Here is a 16,208-nt window from a genome sequence, read left to right on the forward strand (position 1 = left end):
TTTCTCAGTTTGATGACAAGCTGCATTTGTTTTGTCTTGTTAACTTCAAAAGAGCCTGGTAGGGGAATGACTGTTTATCGCTCATATTACATAAGTGATAATGAGAATGAACATGTTCCGCAACTTCAAATGTAACCGTAGATGGATAAAACATAACGCTATGTTTTTTCGTTGACAAATCGCTGAGGTATGAGGAATAAAACATTTCAGGGCATGCTATTATTTGAAAATAATCAACTTTGGGGTGTTACTAGTAACTCCACTTCAAATCAGGCTGCATCACACCATCTTGTCGTTGATTATCTTCCTATAAAAGCACACCTTACTGTTGCTTAACAGTTCTATAAAATCGGATGCATGCTACAAGAAATGGTACTTATTTTGGACCTTTTTGGGGTGTTATTGAAGACACTCAAACAAAATGTGTTGAAAAACAGGAGCCGACAGACATTAAGATGGTGCTGTTATATTTCTTTGACAAACACATCTAAGAAGCTGAACTTTGTGAGATTCGATCATTTGCTGCGGAGCATCTCGACTCTCTATATACCGCTTCACACAAACACACACATCAGCAGCAGACACCCTTCACATTCCATCCAGTCACTGTCTTAAAACCATTTCAACACACTTCCAGACTTCAGTACTCTCGGTTTACAAGCATATGTGTGTCTAGGCTTCCACCGGCCACGTCCATCATTTGACGAATGGGTGTTGCGGAGCAGGACTTCCTCGAGTCCTACCAGGCATTTATTTTTTTGGACTTGCTGGAATGTGAGCGGTTGAAAGCCGCTCTCAGAAAACACCCAGACTATAAGTTGCCAAGTTTTCGGGGTTAGCCTATGTGATTGCAGAACACTCATATGTGGAGCTGCCGCTTTCAGTGTGCTTGTGTGTGTGGGTGTGTAGTGTGTGTGTGTGTGTGTATGTGTGATGAAGAAACGGCAGCTGATGAAAGCAAATCCTAAATCAACACTTCACATCTGAGGGGTGTTTGGTGAACCTAGTCGAGTCATGCTGCATGAATGAGCAGCATAAACATTTCAGTGAAAAGTTGATTCACAAAATAATGTATGTGCATTTGGCTGCTGGGAAATCAAATCTAGTCATTAACCTCTCGCAGTGGTCTTCCATTTGGAGCCAGAAATGGAAAATACTGTATATTATGCGGTATGCTGACTATATTTGTTCTTTCAAGAGTATGTTGCTTTTTTTTTGACAAACCAGAATGCAGTGGCGAAGTTGTTTCTAATCCCAGGGACTGTTCTGGTATTTTATGGTAGCAGGATTGTCGAGCATGGTATATTGGGACTGTTTTTTTGTGTATGTGTGTGTGTGTGTGTTTTTTTCAAATAGGGCGTGGAGCTTTCCTTTTCTGTTATAACTACAGGAGCTATATATCTAATGATAGACCATTGCTCAAATAACAGAGCGTGACAGTGTGTGTGTGTGTGTGTGTGTGTGTGTGTGTGTGGCAGCAGTTTCTGGTTTGAACTTATAGACTAAAAACCATCTAGCAAAACTGTGTGTACATTTGAGTGTGTTTTAATTACACACATACTTCTGTCCAGTGGGGTTTCTAGGTTTTTAGACATGACGTGACAAAATGGAGGTGCAAGAATATATTAATGGGTGGCGCCACAAATAAAGTATTGTACCCTGTGGTGAAGAGCAAAAAAAATTTTAGTCGTTTAAATTTTAGCAATGAATAAAAAATTAATTCAGTATACAGTAGAGCAAAGCAACATGCAATGTAAGTTAATGCTGAATAGTTCTTCCTTTACAGATTTGTAATAATACAATTTTTCGGCCCTTTTTTGCCACAGAGTGTATATTTACTTGCATTATAGTATTATGGAGTTGGATGTCTGAAATTGGATGGCAAGGCTTGTTACAAGAGAGAAAGCTGCCCCCCTGTGCCACCAATGCGGCCACTCCCTGCTTTCCTCTCTCCCCTGACCTTGATGATGGAGTAAGCACACCGTACATGGGTGTGAACTGTGCATGTTGGGGCGTACGTGAGTTGAATTGATTTGTTGATGCACATGTCAATCAATGGTAAATACCTTGGCAAAGCATCATTACTGAAGTTGGTGTGTGTCAAAATCTAAACTGATGCTATAAATATAATGCTATAATGAGAATTCCCCTTACCTGTACAGTAGATTGGGGGGAATGGAAAATACCGTGATGCTACATAAAATCCTACCAGATTCCCAGTGAATTGTTAAATTCATAAATCCATATAGCAGCCCTTCACACATGTCCTTAAGGGAGATTCAAAAAAGCATAACCCCTTTGAGACCTGGTCTGTTAGCGTCACTGAATACATAGTGACCTGATTTGCTGTCCATAGCATTGACGATGAAGACGAGCTCCAGCGTCTGCTTGTTCCCCAAATCCGAGCAGGATAAAGAATCGATATGGCCACGCATCATTAGTTCTCCCTCTCTCACTAAGTGGGCTTGTGAGCAGCTGCATGTCTCTATTTTGTTCATTCCCTAAATCTCTCAATCAATTTTTTTATCTCTCAATCACTGTCCTGTGTCCCCTCCCTATTTTGTGCACTCGCTCTGCTTTTTTTTTTTTTTTTTAACAGGGTGCCTATCAAACTGACAGTGGAACTGCAACAGCTGCAAAGCAGAGACGATACCGTGTCATGTCAGGCACCTAATTACACGAACACAGAAAGAAAGAGAGGGAGGAACAAAAAGAGAGGGAGAGAGGGAGCGAAGCAGCTGTGGTCTGTATGTGAAAGGACAGCACAGCTGATAATACACAGACAGTTCCTCTCAGTCACAGCCAAAGAAATCAAGAACTGAAACAACCTCCATTAAAATGAAAACTGAGAATGAGGAATGCGTGACTAGGCAAACGTACAGTAGACCTACAGTAGCACAAGCTGGCCATATGTGTGAGTGTGTGTGAGTGTGTGAGTGAAGATTCCACACTTCTTGTATCTTCTTGTAGAAAGATTGTCCAACTCCCTCGATATGCCAAAACTCTCTTCCAAAACGTGTCAATGATCTCCCTAGAATATCAAATTCATATTACAAGCAGCGTTTGAAACAGCCCGCTATCCTAAAGCAGGGGGGTTGGAGACTATCCACCTGTGCCACAATCACCCACACCCAGAGCACAGCGCTGTATGACAGCACACACTCCGGCCACTGTAACTAAATCAGACGTGTGTGTGCCAGACGTATCGGCTAGACGGGCTGAGCTGCAGACGACAGAGCAGACTAAAACCTGCGTTCGTGTTCAAAACGGAACATGTTCAGGCCGCAGTGGCTCCGGACACACACAGCACACGCAGACAACACCTGCCTCCTTTAATTTCAGGCCATGACCTCTTCAACTCTGAGATCAATGCAGGCTAAGCAGGTAACCTTCATTTTTAGGAGATGTGACATCAGAATTGCAACCTCTGTGTGAGAAGTGAGACCTCCTACAGTTTACGTTTACTCATAAGTATCGACTCCAAAGTCGCAGCTACAGAATTTGAGCTAAACCAGAAACAGTACACAACACAAAAGTAAAAGATATGATCTAATCCAGCCATGTGAATGACTTTGTAGCATGGCACTTCTTTTATATTTAGCTCCCTAGGTCGTGAGTCAGTATATTGTGTAGACGAGTTTGGGCACTGTTAAGGACCCTGGCTCACTACACATTGGGACACCGATAACTCAATTTCCGTGACATAACTAAATATAAAGTTTTATATGTCATATAAATTTGTTAGCTTAAACACATGCATTTCTGTTATGGTACTTCAAGCAGGATTGTAGGCTAGCTAGTGGATTTTTAAAAAATCATTAAACACTTTTTAGACTCAATCAAACAAAATATATATAGAACATCAAATAAAGTAAAAAATCGCTAACGTACTGTAAGTAATCATTTGAGAGCTACAACAACTTCGTACATACGTACATGGTCACTGCAATAATACTACTGGCCAATAATGCAAATTTCAAAAGACTAACGGTGAAATTTTGCTTATTCAGTTTATTCACACCAGAACCATCGATCACGGCCAATTCTGTTGAAAGGAATGTAATTTAACTTACTTGAATAAAGCTAGTTCTGTCCTAAATTTGTTCGAAACTATCCTAAACTGGAAATCCCACTGATGTAAAGAAGTGTCTACTCTATTTTGAAGCTGCTCTCTTCTCAAATACCCCTGTCTCTCATCATACAAAAGGAAGGTTTTGACATCGCTTCAGGACAGTAACCTCATCCAAAGTCAGTCCTCTCCATTTTCCCCATTCTGTCTCCCCATTCTTCCATCTACCCTCCTCCCTTCCCCTTTCAATTAACCACAATGCCCTGCAGGTATCCTGGCTAGCAGCTCGTTAGATCTGTTTTCTTACAGAGCCGATGACAGCACAGCAGAAATGTGGCCTTTTCCCACTCATTGTACTGTAGTTTACTTCCTAATGGTTAAGGTTAGATGTTGAAAAAGGAACCATTGGTCTTAACTCAGCCTTACAGGCTTCTCAGGGTGTGCTGGGAATGACAGTTTTCAGCATAGCGACAAGCAAAGAGTGCAAGCATGGAATGCTCATGATTGTGGAAACTGAAAAGATGGCTGACAGGTGTGAATGCTACAGCCTAAAGCACATACCGTACAGATCAGGAGAGCACATTTGGCATGGATGAAGTTTCACAAGGTCTGTCTATCCCCGAGTTCAAAACCAGACATGTTAAATTCACTGTCCAGTTTTGCAACTTTACGTTTGTTTGCTTGAAACTTTGTGTCTGGCCATATATAACTGTCATAAATGGAGATTAGGCATTTACTATATCAGATCACTCACATACAGGTGTCGTTCCTTAGGGTGCATTTTACTGAGGTCAGGCATATGCATGTCATTATTTGTTGTATGACCTCATGGCTGATAGGCACCAGATACTCTGGTCTAGCCACAGGCATTCATTTGCTAATACTACACAATAAGGGCCCATTGTTAAACTGAAAACAAACTGTCATAACAGAGATCAGTGCGTCTAGAATAGAGGTCAGCATATAAACCATTTCAAATGTTGTACCTCTTCCGTTATCGGCTACACGGGCTTGAATTGGAGTGTACTTGTGAGCTATTTGGAAAGCTCTCGATGCTTTATGGGAAGTCTGTACTTTGGTATTTTGGTGAGGCTAAAACAGAGGCAGTTTTAGATCATCTCAGCTATGGAGGCCAAGTCAGGACCAAATGTGTTAGAAGGACCATTCAGTCGACAGTTTTGCTTCGCCAAGCAAGTCAAAAATACCATGCAAGACAACAGGTCACTGAGTAGTGTGGGAACAGAATGCTAATTAGCTAGCTAGTAACAGATTGTAATTAAGAAATTCATAGAAGCTATTAACTTGCTTCATTAAAAAATAATATTAATCAAAGCCTATCTGTGTGACCTGGGCTCTAATTAATAGCTTTATTTAATATCTTTATGCCCAGTTTGGTATATGTTTTGGTTTTAAACAGCTTATGTAAAATAAACCTTAATATAGAACTAATACTAATAAGTTGTAATATTACAATTTCCGCATGATTTTCAAAGAAACGACAAAATAAATGTTGTTCAGGGTGATCTCTAGGCCTATTTCTCTAGTTACTCTAAGTGTAAAGGGAAAAAAAAGGTTTATCTGTGACCTCTCCCAGACTTTTATGTTACACTAGAGTAAAAGACACACCAGCATTCCCACTCACTCACCCACGTCTCAGATGTTCCCAGGTGACCCCACACACCCACGCGCTACTCTACACGCACATGCAGCCTGTGGCTGAAGCATATGAAATTCTGCAGCAGTGTGTGAGACTGAGGTCAGAGGGATCAGAGCCCATACTGAGCCAGATCTAAATACACACACATGCACATTCTCCATTTACTATACCCCACTGTATACAGCGAAATCCCCAGGGCTGAATGAGCGCCTCCTGTGCTCATTTGTTACTGTCTGGACTTGTAGGTGTTAATTGAACCCTGGAAAATGTTGCCGTGTGTAGTGTAGTCAACACACACAGCTGAATTGGCCTGCGTTAGTGTTTCTCTGATTGCACATTTGTCATTATTATACATCAGTGATCACTTTTTGTTGCAGCAGTAGCAGCATTCAAAGGTCGCTGTACTCAGGATTCATGAGGCTTTAGGACCATCTCACATCATGTGACATTGGTTTATTCACCAGTGTTTGGTAGCCTGTAGGATTACCTGACAACAGAATCCAAAGTAGCTGATCACAGCTAGATTACTGTTTGCTAAACATAGCTAGCTCACGAACTTAATAGGATGTTAGCTGGTAGCACAATAGCCACATATGGTAGCGAGAAATCTATAGTATTACTTTGTTGACTTTTACCACAGAATGACTTCTAGCAATCTACGAACACAAATACAAACACATATAAGATCAGAGCGACTATATGGTACGATATATTTGGTGACTCCTTTCTCACAATACACTAGTGTTCCATTCTGCTGGCGGATTGACTTATCAGACATTTTCAATCAGTATAAACAAAGGCATAATTTTATTGCTGCAAGTCGGTTATAAGATGAGTCAGGACACTGATGGGTTTCTCTGTGTAGAGAGTCTTGGATCTGTGTTTAGCTAGCTGCTGGTGAGCAGGATGATGGGAAAGGGGAGGGGTTTGAGCCCCCTGCTGGTCAAACAATTCATACCTCTCCACAGTAACATTGGTAACGAGATAAAACGAACAACACAACTAAAGCTTTTTTTTTTTTGATAGCAAAATACTGTGTACAACTGCCACAATTAAAATGATAACATTTAAATCTAGTAGGCTAGGCAAAAAAAAAAAAAAGAAATACTTAGGAAAAACTGCAAATCTGTAAAGCCCTGAGTGTCTACTTTCATATGAGCTATTAACCACTACTATGGAGTGTGACATTCACTGCTGAACACAGGCACCCGCAAAACAAATAGGCAGAAATAAAAAATTTTTGGCCTCTGGTAAAAAGAGTCCATGTAAAAATGGTATGGTGAACATAATTATCTACCTCAAGAAGGATTCATACGATGTTGCATACAAATTTGGTCAAAATGAGGAATTCAGAGTGTAACTTATAAATGTGATACTTATAACTTAGAAATGTGGCTGGATTGTATGATGCCAAACTAGTTCTAACCAAGTTTTTTTTATCTGAATCCTGTGTTTTATGGCATTTGCATGGGTTTTTTTTTTAATCATGTAGTGTTTATTTAAGACATATTGGGCAAGTTCTGCCTCCCAACAGCCGATGAATCTTCCAAACAAATGTCATACTGGCTTCCGACTAATCCCCGCTGCTGTCTGCAGCCAGTAGCTCCGCCCCCTCCTGCTGAGAATGAACCAACAGCATGCACTACCTGCTGGGACTGAGCCAATCGCCAGCGTCTCCAAGCAATCGTCCAGTCAACAGTAATACTTATTTATCTCACTCTTGTTCCTGTTCTCTCTGTCTGTGATTTAAAAAAAAATGAGCACAATCTTGAATCCTGAAACTGTCCATCTTGTAAGCTCAGTGTTCAATAAATTCAATTCTTTTAAAGGAGACAGCTAAAATAAGCAGATAAAAGAGATAAAGTCCACATTTAGGGACAAAGAGATTTTTTATAATGAAAACATTGAGCAATTTCAAAAAAGCAATTTTTATGAGGAAATATCTTCAAAGCCTCAGTGAGCCAGAAATGTTAATATCTTCAGAACAAATGAACAAAACTAATAGACAAACACCATCTAAATTCGATCCCAAATTTCCCCTGGCACTCCAAGGCATTATATCTGTATATGTGTGTATGTATGTGTGTGTGTGTGTGTGTGTGTGTGTGTGTGTGTGTGTGTGTGTGTATGAGTGTGTGTGTGTTCTTAAAAACCTGTGTACGTGTGAATCTATGTTTGCCAAGGTCACCAAATACAGTCGACTCCCAGCATCCAATGGGACTTCCACATAACAGCTCTCTCTTATAAAATTCTAATTGGGGCAGCCTGGCTCAGGAAGCCCTACCCAAACCCTCAGAATAGCCGTGCCTGTACCAACACAGCAGAAATACCTGCTCCCTCTGCCTAATACAACACCCGTTGTCTGGACTTAACACACCCATTGAGCTGAGTCTCTTCTGACCTTCAAATTACCGTTACTAACTGAACCCCACCTGAAAATAACTCTTACTAAGATAAATGGCTGTACAACTCCATCAACATGTCCTTCTAAAGGTGGTGGTACTTTCCCAAGGTGGAAAAAGTTGTACCATTCCACAAACAAGCAATAATACAGGTTACTGTGCCTTTCATTTTTTGTTTAGATTTTTACAGTTGGACTTATCTTCATGGAGCTATTGATATCAAAAGCTGATAACCATCTCTTTGCTATTGCTTTATCTTTTTCTTGGCTGCTGTTGACTCGAGAACCCTGTCTGTCTGCCTGAATGTCTATTTGTCTCTTTAATATTTTTGTTACTGTGGACAAGTGCTGCATTGTTGGGTCTGGCACTGAATGCTAGCTTTAAAAAAAATATGAATGCATCGTTGACTTCACAAGTGCGCACTGTGCTCCAGTTTAAACCGGGTCTTTTCCTGCAGTGTCCGGAAGCAGACAGTGCTCCATGATTACTTGTCCTGTTCACAACGTTACTTTAAATACCATTCAGTGCGGTTCTGATATACTGTATTGCATAAGAATGCTTTCTTGGACCAAATATTTCACATTGAACTATAGTGTAGGGTCGGTCTTGTTTAGTCCAAATCACAAGCCTCCTGTTATACCGAAACATACGCTTTAAGCTCAGTCAATTATCCAGACATGGAGAGAGGAGGAGGGGGACGGAGGGAAAGGGAACCTTTAGGAGAGGTGGCAGACCTTTTAGTTGCTCTTTTATCCTTTTGTTGTGCCAGTCAGTGTGGATTTAAGTAGCTCAGTGGCTTCTGGTAATAGGTCCCTTCACACATGAGAAGAGTGTTTCAGCATGTGTAGGGTGTGTGGTTGTGTGTGTGTGTGTGTGTGCTTGTCTGTACTGTATGTGTGTGTGTGTGGGTGTGTGGGGTATGTTTAGTGCTTAGTGGTTACTTGCAACACGGTGTAATTATAGGATTTGGAGAGACTTACCTGTTTGTAGCAGGCCAGCTCCGCTATCATTTACTTTAAAGTGGCGCTGAATGTCAAGCAACACACCTGAGAGAAAGAGACAGAGAGAGAGAGAGAGAGAGAGAGAGAGAGAGAGAGAGAATCAGTATTTGTGTCCTAATATCTGTCAGTAAAACTGTTAGTTAATATTCAATGCTTAAATAGTGTACAATTCTGTTTGCGCAATAAAGACCACTAAGATTTTTCTAATATATTAAAAAATACTGTTGTATGGAGTTTTATCAACACTCATGATGTCATTTGTAGGGCTCCGTCTCTAGCTTATTAACAAGTAACATTGAAACCACACATTCTCCAACTCAATTTCATTCTGGTAATCTAAAGTCATTGAAAGTAAACACTCCTTACTTCCCTATTCTCAGTGAATGAAATAGCTAATTCTGAGCAATCTGCTTGTCAGAAAAGTTGATTTAAAGAAGCACTAGGGTCTGTCCAGCCAAATAAGGCATTTCAAAAACATATGCATACTGTATTAGTTCAGCTTCTGTGTGTCAATGTTGTATCACTATAGCACTATTACACTATTTCATGATTGACCGTAGTTTTATTCAAATGTCTTCAAATGCTTAAGCTACATTTCAAGTAGCAGGATCAGGTGTGCAGGATTAGGGTTGGAACTAAATCCTGCAGGTGGACAGATTTCCAAAAGCACACTTTACCTAATCAGCTAAGTGAGAAGGCCTGATCTGATACACATGCTCCGGAAGACCTCACCACCATGGTGTAAGATTTCTAATGGAAGGACATCAAATGATCATATCTTCAACAGCTTTAACAGACTCAAAGTCTAAGTATTCGATGTTTTCATTATATCTTCACTACCTCGCTAGTTAACATGTAATAACAGGCTATTTATAGCCTAGCTTAGTGGGACATTTTTTCCTGAAAAAACTAAACCAATTTAAGCAAGAAAATAAGGCGTGATTGCGTCATTAGTTCTGCAGTATAACTCAGCCAAGTCATCCCCAGCGTTGAAACGAATTAACACCCGCGGTGTTTAGAGTACTTATTTGGTGTCCAGCTGGACTTGTACAAATTCTAATGGCGTTAATTCAACACTAGAGATTTTAATTTGCATAATTTAGAAACCATGTGCATAGGAGCACAAGGACGAGCTATCTGAAAGTTACTTTTGTTACAATAAACATAGAAGAAGGCAAGAAGGTTGTGCACAGGCTGCCTTACATATACTGTAGTGCATTGTGAATGTTTTCTTCCACTGCGTCTATCCATCCATTTTCTGTTCCGCTTATCGTACACAAGGTTGCGGGAAGCCTGGAGCCTATCCCAGGGAACTCGGGGAACAAGGCCGGGGGCGCCCTGGACGATCTACAGTGAATGTCTTTAGACTGGGGGGAGGAAACCGGAGTACTCGGAGGAAACGCCCGAAGCACAGGGCAGTGGCGGGAATCGAACCCCCAACCATGGAGGTGCGAGGCAAATGTGTGAGGCAAATGTACATCCTATTTATTTATTTATTTATTCATTCATTTATTGTTACACTTGGCATACTTATTACTGTTATTGCCTGAGCTTTGCCATCATATTAGTTTGTCACCAGACAAAAAAAAGGCATGGGCATGTGTGAACTCGCTCTCGCAAGATGCAACATTCCTGCTCACAATCTGACAAAGACAATCAGCATTCTCTTTCTAACAGTCACATTACTAAGGTAGAGACTTTTTTTTCCCAAGAAACAGTCATGTTTGTTTGGATCTGAACCCTGAATTAATGCCAGAAATTAAGCATTATCTTACATAAATTTTGAATCACTCCATTATAATTATTCATGCAGCTATCGGATTATGATGTTAAAAAGGGAGTACAGCATTTTTTTTTTTTATTTCTGCATAATTTATAGAAGTATTTTAAAGAAAATGGCCCATTCTAAAGAAATTTTCCAACCTGCAACATATACAATGCAAAGAAATTCTGTTCACTCTGCTATCCAAAGTCTTTGGGATCTTGAGTAGTATTTTCCCTTGCGTATTTCCTCCAGCTACAAGCTATAGCAGTGTTTCCCAAACCTGTTCTCATCCCCCTATTGGGTCTCATCTTTGCAGCTCCCAAGACACCTGAACCAAGCAATCAACACCAAATACCTGGTACAGACACATGAAATGTCTGTGGGGTAAACAAAGTTCTTGAAAACTGATTTCTGAGCTACAATATCAATTGCTGCCAGCTAGGATCTGGATAACACTGTTCAGACATGGTCCCTGTCCTTCTGTTTCTTGTCTGAGACAGGTAGCGCTGTAATTAGCCAGCAATCACCCACCTCTGTTGGGTCTCGCTCTCAAATCCCCCACAGGGATGGGGATCCCTATGCCAGATGGTGCTAGATTGCCCCGCCAAAACCGCACTGTCCAACAGTACTTTGTATAGCGCGTTATAAAATACCGGATAAACCAGATGAAGCTATTCAAGGTTTTCATAGTGTTACTTGAAAGAAAAGTGCGTATGGTGGGACTTTTACTTTCTTCAAAAGAAAACCATACAATGAAGAGATTTGGAATGATTTATTCACAAATCAAACCAAGTTTACTTGGTTTGAGATGAATTGGCAGGTCGATGGTGTCAGTGTTAGTGCAAACAACAAAGTTTTTTTGTTGTCAACCTCTCAACCAGATGTCCTAAAAAAGAATAGTGCACCTCCTATTCATATCTGTATTTGTATTCATTTAGAACACATCTAATCCTAGTTCAATCCAAATAATGTATTTGTATTCGGTTACATCAGTAGTATATATAGCAGTATATACCAATTATTTGCCCTTGTCCTAATCCCTCTTCTCTCAACCTTTGGTGCAACAGCAACCTGAATCATCTACCAGGACCATACTTGGCATCCAACCATTTAGAGAAGAAAACGTCATAAATTGGAAAACAGCAGTGTAAAATCTTCAGCCAGGCTGAAATGAAGGACAACACCTCTGACTGGACATTGCATCAGTTCTTTATGGAGGTCAGTGCTCCTATCACCCGCCTGACAGGACTAGCCATGTGTAGGCAACAACAGCAGAATGCAAATGGCCCAAATGGTCAAACTGGCATCACAGACCTTCTGCCACCCACCTCTGTTGCCATAGTAACATAGTCCGGACATGCAGACGAGGAGAGGTCAGGGTTGACCAATGATCAGTGAAGTCAGATACAGGAAAACCGAGAGGATTGTGCAAAAAAAAATGTATGACTAAAACACAGCTCTTTCTATACTATTCGGTTGTGACAGTTATTTATTGCTATATGTGACAGGTGTAATTGCCCACACGACTTTATGTGCTTCTGAACAAGTGTTGTTTGCAGGGGGTTATATCACAGAGCCAGAAGGCGTTTTTGGAATTGCTGTGGCAGAACGCAGATACCGCAACACATACTTACTCAGGTGAAAGAATGCTGCCCTGCCTGTTTTTGCCACTCCATCATGCCGTGTGATTTCATACTCGAACGCAGAGCATTGCTAGCAACGCGCTGGGTTCTTTCCAGAGAAGTTACAGTGATTCATTTCAGTATAGATTGTGCTTTGGAGAAGCCTACATGGTTGATCTGTCAAGTAAGCAGTAAAGAAAAATAGAGCTTTGTTTCCTTATTTATGTAATTTCAGATGACACTATAAATTGACCTTAATTCATATGCCTATTTTTTTAATCATCTGATAAAAGACAACTACGCAGGACGTCATACAGAATAAATCGTATGTTTGCTTTTCAAATTAGGTCAAATGTCTTGTTTAAAAATTGTTTAAACACAAAAAGTGTGTTCTTGGATAAAGAGCGACAGTAAAAGAGCGTCAGCTCTCTTGGATAAAGTAACAGATCCATTCGAGCTATGTATAAATGAAGCCATTATGCATGTGGATGACAAGGTGCTATTGATGCTTTCACCACATTGTCTTGTCTCAGGGGATCCATAAATTGTCCGTCTGCCATCCACAGGTCAATACATTGGTGCATTTCACTGTTGGTGGGGGTAAATCGACATGCTTCTGGTGGCCTCAAAGGAATTTTTTTCAAGGTCATGGTCAAGCCATATATAGTTTTAGCCTACTGATGTACTTATTACACATTTGATCTTTGTTTAGGGGCAGGGGTAATTGTGCATGCTTGGCTGATGCATCCTTGAACCTCTGCTCGAAAACTACCTTGTTTAGATGAATCAGTCTGCAGCGTGACTGCACTGTGAATTTCATGCCAAGTGGGAGCACAAGAAGCTTGCGCTCTTTCAGTTTGCTTTTTGTTATGAAATATCACCAGTCTCGTAACCGGGAAGCCTGAATTCTTTCCCCTCTGAGGAGTCTTGACCAAAATGACATGACAATTTGTTTTCCAGGGCTGAAACCAAAACACAGTCATCAATTCGGCCTGGGCAAACACAACCGCCACTCTGTTCTCCTCTTCGACACTCCCTGACAAAGGAGGGGGTTTTCTTCACACACCCAGGGCTTGGTATTTTAGGGCCGACACGTCACTATGTAGACCCTGGGGTCTCTCAAGCAGTCCTCTGACAGGGAGAAGTACGTTCTAGGAGTAGGACAGACCTATTTTGCTGCTCCCCTGAGAGAACCGCAAAACTCACAACTACCCCCCACCCCCCAACACCTCCCCCTCCCTCGTGCTATTTTAGAGAAGTAGGTTAGGGACAGGGCAGAGAGTTGATTGGCCTATTTACTGTAGTGGAGGAGAGACGAATCGTGGATCGTGGAAGAGGATAAGGGAGTGTAGGTTAGGAAAATAAGCAAAGCTTAGAGTTATCAGAAAAGAGAAGGCAGAGTGAGGTCAAACTGGATATGAGAATTCCTTGGCCGAGCATACGTTTCCATATCCTGTGTAAATGTAACGCTATGCTCTGCGGTAAGGAAACGTTTCCTCTCTGTTGCGTGCTCAGGCAGTTTCTCACCCGTTCCTCTTTGTGCTGTGACACGACGGGCTCGCTGCTCTGCTGCTGACAGAGACACATCCTGCTGTTCCCTTCAGCTTTCTCTTTTCTTGTCTGCTCTCCTCTCCTATCCCTTGTTCTCTTCTTACTCGAGCATGGGGCAATCCCTCTTGATGTGTCTCGGGGATCGATATAAAACACACAGCTTAGGGAAACGTGTGTGTGGTGTGTGTGTGTGTGTGTGTGTGTGTGTGTGTGTGTGTGTGTGCAAGCAATTAAGTGTGTTTGAAGGGAGGGAAGAACAGCCCATCCCACAAATCATGGCCTGTCTTTTAGCTCCTCTACAGTGAGCACACTATAAATGAGTGCAGCAGCAGAGAAAGGGCTAGCCACAAATATGCCCGACTGTGGTCGGCGGGCTCCTGACCGGCGGGTCCTTCCTCCTGCCTAGTGCTGGCCATGTGCCCAAGGCAGACAAGGGGGAACGCTTTTCGCTTTTTCCACTCCACTCCATAAACGCCCACGCTCTCAGTCCAAACACGGTGCAGATGTGTGAGAACAGTACATGTGGTAGAGAAGGAGCATGTATGCGGTGTGTTATGAAATTCCTATACCGTTCCTGCACCAGAAGTTCATTATCACTGCTTTCATCTTGCATGGGGATGTCATGGACGTTTGCGGTGGGACAGAAGTGTGTATTGCTGATCTGAGATTGCATGTCCATCGTTATGGTGGGTAAATCGGCATGTAGTTAATTCATTCCTTTTCAGCGCCCACTTTATCCTAGTCAGGGTCACAGTGAATCCAAAGCCTATCCCAGGAGCACTGGCCTTAAGGCGGGGAACCACCCTGGATGGGACACCAGTCCTTTGCACCACGCATACACATATTCACCAACATACACCAACATTCCACCCTCAATTTGCATATAGTGCACCAATAAATCACTGTCAAGAAAAGGAAATAGGAATCTTAATCTTTTTAATCTCAGTTGATCGTGATAAGCCATTTAACACTAGCTACTGTAGTCCTAGCTGATGAGTTTTACCATAGCTTAAAGCAGCCTTCATCAATATCAAAAGGAAATAAAGGGAGCAGATTCAACTAACAAAATCAACACCAACAAACACACACATGTTAATATAACTAGAGGATTAGCAGTTCCTAGTGGCGCTCCATTATCCTGTGTCCATTTTAGAATTGATGAGCTTTTGCTCACACACAAATAACAAAAACACGCCTCGTAGCCACATGAACAATGATTATGTTGGTCAACTTTTCCAAAACCAAAGCGCAAACCTAGACTTCTTCTAACAAAAGGCTATACTGTACCTTCTATTCGAATGGACTGCTGGTAAATATTTTATGGACGAAAAGCAAAGGAGAGGGAGTAAGAGAGAGCGTCTTCCAGGGATACTAGGCAGACATACAGCATAGCACATCAATAATGTATAATCTTGAGGATTGTGAGCTAAGCTAAGTTGCCAGACATCTAGCCATGCAGCAAATGGAGTGAAGCAAAGCAAAAGTATTCCATATTCACCCACTGACCCTTACACAGCAAGACAATGTCATGGCAGATATGCTAATATAATAAGAAAAGGCTACACTGAGGGTCTAATCACTTAAAGAGAACCCTCTTCTAGACAGCTTTTAGCTCATCCTGCCATAAAAATGTACTAGTGTTTCATTAAGCTGGAGAGACTGACCACTTTGGCATAATGAGATGACACATGTAGCTAAGATGGCACGCTGGCTATAATACAAGCAGTTCAATTTACATAGAATTAGGGTTGCACGGTATACCGGTACTACGGTAGTATGGCGATACTAAAGCTTCAAAATACCGCCGACGCCACTGTATTGTTTTAAACGGTAGTATCGTCAATACGGCAGTACTGTAAGTACTGTAAGTATGTGCAGCAGTTAATACTATTTTCAGTAAAACGACACATCTCACTGCTTTTGCAGAATACGCAAAGGTTAGTAACACTTCATTTAACCTAAATTCTTTACATTAATCTTTAAAGATTTCCTGTTTGCTACCAAGCGAGCTAACGTTATGCTAACCGCCGTGTGTAAACAATAAAATTAGCTGTGTTTGCAGTAAGCGAGCTAACGTTATGCTAACCGCTGTGTCTAAACGCTAAAATCAGAGTCCGTACAAGTGCTTGAATTTGGCTTTT

At 41.3% G+C, this 16,208-nt stretch overlaps 1 protein-coding gene across 1 annotated transcript in view; it reads right to left on the minus strand.

The window, feature by feature from the left end:
- spns2 (SPNS lysolipid transporter 2, sphingosine-1-phosphate) overlaps positions 1-16,208 on the minus strand; it is a 76,625-nt gene that overhangs the window by 45,100 nt on the left and 15,317 nt on the right. The window contains exon 2 of the mRNA XM_053618742.1: positions 9,109-9,174. Coding sequence (XP_053474717.1) covers positions 9,109-9,174 — 66 coding nt within the window. The remainder of the gene's footprint in view (positions 1-9,108; positions 9,175-16,208) is intronic.

The sequence above is a fragment of the Ictalurus furcatus genome, chromosome 28 (assembly GCF_023375685.1).
Source record: "Ictalurus furcatus strain D&B chromosome 28, Billie_1.0, whole genome shotgun sequence".
Lineage (NCBI taxonomy): Eukaryota > Metazoa > Chordata > Actinopteri > Siluriformes > Ictaluridae > Ictalurus > Ictalurus furcatus.